At 45.6% G+C, this 4,039-nt stretch overlaps 1 protein-coding gene across 1 annotated transcript in view; it reads right to left on the bottom strand.

Annotated features, from left to right (window-relative positions):
* Window positions 1–4,039, bottom strand: part of LOC119428134 (conserved oligomeric Golgi complex subunit 5-like) — a 47,174-nt gene that overhangs the window by 41,179 nt on the left and 1,956 nt on the right. The window contains exons 3-4 of the mRNA XM_037695771.1: window positions 3,158–3,164; window positions 2,368–2,375 (exon numbers count right to left, since the gene is read on the bottom strand). Of these exons, the coding sequence (XP_037551699.1) occupies window positions 2,368–2,375; window positions 3,158–3,164 (15 nt within the window). The remainder of the gene's footprint in view (window positions 1–2,367; window positions 2,376–3,157; window positions 3,165–4,039) is intronic.

Below are 4,039 nucleotides of genomic sequence, written 5' to 3'. Positions count from 1 at the left end.
GTGTGGTTGTAAGAAGTTCCTGCAGAACTCTGAGGATGAAGCTGTTCACTTGTTGCACTGTGCACACAGAGATGCAGCGGGTGGTTGTCGCTTCACACTCAGTACCCCAGTATACTCCCGTGTACGTCCATACGCAGAGGTACGCACGTACGTACGCGGAGGTACGAGCGTACCCCCCAGGGCATGTCCATGCAAAGCTCAATTTTTATGACCGCATACATGCAGTGTCGCACAATAAACTACCCAGCGACAGACTGTTTTGTATGCGACACCAATGTATTAAATTCCCCTTCTTCATCTCTGATCTGGACTTTTCTTTTGTTTTTTTGCCAAGAGGCAGTGATCTCTTCCTCCTCCGTTGATGCCATGACTGAAACGGTGAGAAATGAAGGAATTTGTCACGAGTGAATTAAACTCAGGTCCAGCATGGCTGCGGGAGGGTCTGGAGATTTCCTGGTGGTCTGATGTGTGGGCTGCAGGGCCAGCGCTCCCCGTTTTTGTTTTTTTAGATCTTTTTATTAACAACATATAAACACAGAAAAGCGCTGCAGCTGAGGCTGCCAGCGCTCGCTTTTAATTGTCCCGACCTGTCAATCAATCCAGTAGGCGTGTCAGCAAATGACCAATCGGCGACCTCAATTTGTCCCGAAGGTAAACGCCCCTTGTCTGTGAAGCTGCTATGCAGCTGCTCAGGGTGTACGCTGGAGTATGAAGTCTGAACCCTCTGCGTACATACACGCATACGTACGCGTGAACGGACGTATGCGGCAGTATACTGGGGGCTTAAGAAGGTCACAGCGTCACCTCTCGCCTCAGATCTTGAGTGGAGTTTCCATGTTCTCAAGGATTCAAGGTTCTTTATTTGTCATTTGCACCTCATGTGGTACATGTGGTGGAACGAGATTATGTCCACAGGGTCCCAGTTACATCAACAATAAAATGTAAAAGATAAACAATGATAAGATATGAACTAAGAAAAATATAAACTAAATATACATTAAGCACTAACAGCATAAAAACATTACACTGAACAACAGCAGCACGAGCATGAGTCTGTGTGAGAAGATGAGCATGCCTGAACACATAACAGATCAGATCTGTGCGTGCATGGATTTTCTCCTGGTGCTCGTCTCCTCCCACAGACTAAAACATGTATGTTAGGTTAACCAGTAACTCTAGGACAGAGTGTGAATAAACGTCTGTGTAGTTTTATTCTAGTTATTTTCCTAACAGAGCACTTCACTCTCAGGCTGCAGGTTTACTTGTGGTTCCTAGAGTTTCCAGCAGCAGAATGAGGAAGATCTTCCAGTTCTCAGGTTCCTCTCTTGTGGAACCAACTTCCAGTTTCTGTCCATGAGGCTGACACATTGTTTACTTTTAAGACTAGGCTTTAGACTTTCCTTTTTGATATATATCCTATAGTAAAGTTTGGCTTGGGTTTCCTGAGCTATCCCTTGGTTATGCTGCTACAAGCTGGCCACATTTCCTCACACTGCTGTCTTTACTTACTCTACTCTACCTGTTTCTACCTTCAGGAGGATTCATCCTCACAAAGCAACCAGCCCAGACAACATCCCCGGGAAGACAGAAAGACTGTGCCGAACAGCTCTGCGACGTGCTGACATCTTTAACTCCTCGCTTACCTGGCAACACTTCCCACCTGCCTGAAGACCGCCACTATCATCCCAGTCCCAAAGAGCTCTACAGTGACTGGTCTGGATCACTATTGGTCAAAACAGCAGAAAAAACTGTTGCTAAGGCTTCCCAGTTTGTGAAATCTGCATTCAACATCATCCAGACAGATTTGTTCCACCTCAAACTTGTCCTAAATGTCGACAAAACCAAAGGGATGCTTTTTTCAAACAGGAAGTCGGTCCCAGCAGTTCCTCCTCTGATCTCATCCTCAAATGGTGTCCCCATTGAGTTTGTTGATTCCTATAAATATTTGGGTATCTTGGTCGACTCACATCTTTCTTTTAAGCTCCATGTGGAAAACTTGGTAAAGAAACTGAAAGTTAAACTGGGTTTATTTTTCAGAAACAAATCCTGTCTAACCCTGAATGCTAGAAAACGCCTTGTATCTGTGACTTTCCTTCCCTCCATTGATTACGGTGACATTATTTACATGAACGCTCCTACAAGAACCCTGCAGATGTTGGATGCTGCAGATGTTGGATGCTGCAGATGTTGGATGCTGTCTATCATGGTGCACTAAGATTCATAACTGGCTGTGATTATCGTACCCACCACTGCACCCTGTATTCACTGGTTAACTGGACATCATTAACTTCACGCAGACTCTCTCACTGGTACATTTTCATCTTTAAATCACTTCTTGGTCTGCTGCCTTCATACATCTCCTCCTACATGTCTCTGTGTGAGTGCAGCTACAGCGTGCACTCTCAGGACATCATTACCTGCAGTGTTCCCTCAGTGAGGACTGAACTAGACAAAAGGACCTTCTCCTACTCCGCTCCTGTTTCCTGGAATATCTTACAAAAAGATTTGAAGCTCTCGACCTTGACCTCTCTAAGTGTCTTTAAGAATCTGTTGGACACCTGGCAGGGACCAATGCTGACATGTTCCTGTTTTTAGTTTTCTACATTGCTTTAATACAGATTTTGTTGTTTTTTTCGCTACTTTTCCTTTTGGTTGCCATTTCGGTTTGATTTGGGGTTTTTTTGTATTAAATTTTGTGTGCTTCTTTTATGATTGTCTATTATTGTCATAATTCTTTGTTGTAATCAGGTCTCTCTTGTAAATGAGTCCCCGAGGCTCAATGGGATTAACCTGTCTAAATAAAGGTTGAATGAATCAATCCACCAGTGGCCCTCACCCCGATAGTCGCTAAATGCTTCGAAAAACTGGTCATGACTCACATCAAAACAACCATCAACATCAACGAGGACCCTCATCAGTATGCATACCGTGAGAACCGATCAACAGAGGATGCAATCTCCTCTGTGGTCCACACTGTGCTCAACCACCTGGAGCAGAAAAACTCTTACATCCGTATGCTCTTTGTGGAGTTCACATCCGCCTTCAACACCATGATCCCCCAAACCCTGATGGACAAACTATCCACACTAGGACTAAGCCCCTCCATTTGCAACTGGGTCCTATACTTCTTAACAAACAGACCACAGTTAGTGAAGATCCACAACCTCTCCTCCTCCACCATAACCCTCAGCACTGGCTCTCCTCAGGGATGTGTGTTGAGCCCCCTCCTGTTTACTCTGCTCACGTATGATTGTGCAGCTACCCATCCAGGCTGTCACATTGTAAAGTTTGCAGATGATACAGTGGTGGTGGGATGCATCACAAACAATGATGAGTCCAGCTACAGGCAAGAGGTGGAACACATGGAGAGCTGGTGGAAAGAGAATAACCTTCACATCAATGTGAAGAAGACAAAGGAGATGATTGTGGACTTCAGAAGGAACAAAAACATCTACACCTCCCTGAACATAAGAGGATCTGCGGTGGAAGTGGTCTCCAGCTACAAGTACTTGGGTGTACACCTGAATGACAACCTCAGCTGGAGCAACAACACCACCAGCCTGATCAAGAAAGCTCATCAGAGACTCTACTTCCTCAGACGGCTGAGGCGAGCTGGTCTGGGAAGCTCAGTCCTCACCTCCTTCTACAGGTGTGCAGTGGAGAGCATCCTGTGCTCCAACATCAATGTGTGGCATGGAGGCTGCACAGCTGCAGAAAGAAAAGCTTTGCAGAGAGTGGTGAAGGCTGCACAGAAGACTGTTGGAGTCAGTCTCCCCACCATCACAGACATTTACACCTCCAGATGCAGGAAGAGGGCCACCTGCATCATGAAGGACCCCACTCACCCAGCACACACACTTTTTGCCCCACTCCCCTCAGGAAGGAGGTTGAGGAGTATTAAGTGTAGAACCACTAGACTGAGGAACAGCTTCTACCCTGAGGCTGTTAGACTCATGAATCTCTAACTAGAATAATCACTGTGAAAAACCATATCATGTTGCTGCTGATCTGTTTCATGTTGCTGCTGATCTGTTTCATG

Source organism: Nematolebias whitei, chromosome 22 (assembly GCF_014905685.2).
Source record: "Nematolebias whitei isolate Nwh7 chromosome 22, NemWhi1, whole genome shotgun sequence".
NCBI classification, from domain to species: Eukaryota; Metazoa; Chordata; class Actinopteri; order Cyprinodontiformes; family Rivulidae; genus Nematolebias; species Nematolebias whitei.
The sequence above is the reverse complement of the archived record's forward strand: the minus strand, read 5'-3'. Positions and strand labels throughout refer to the sequence as shown.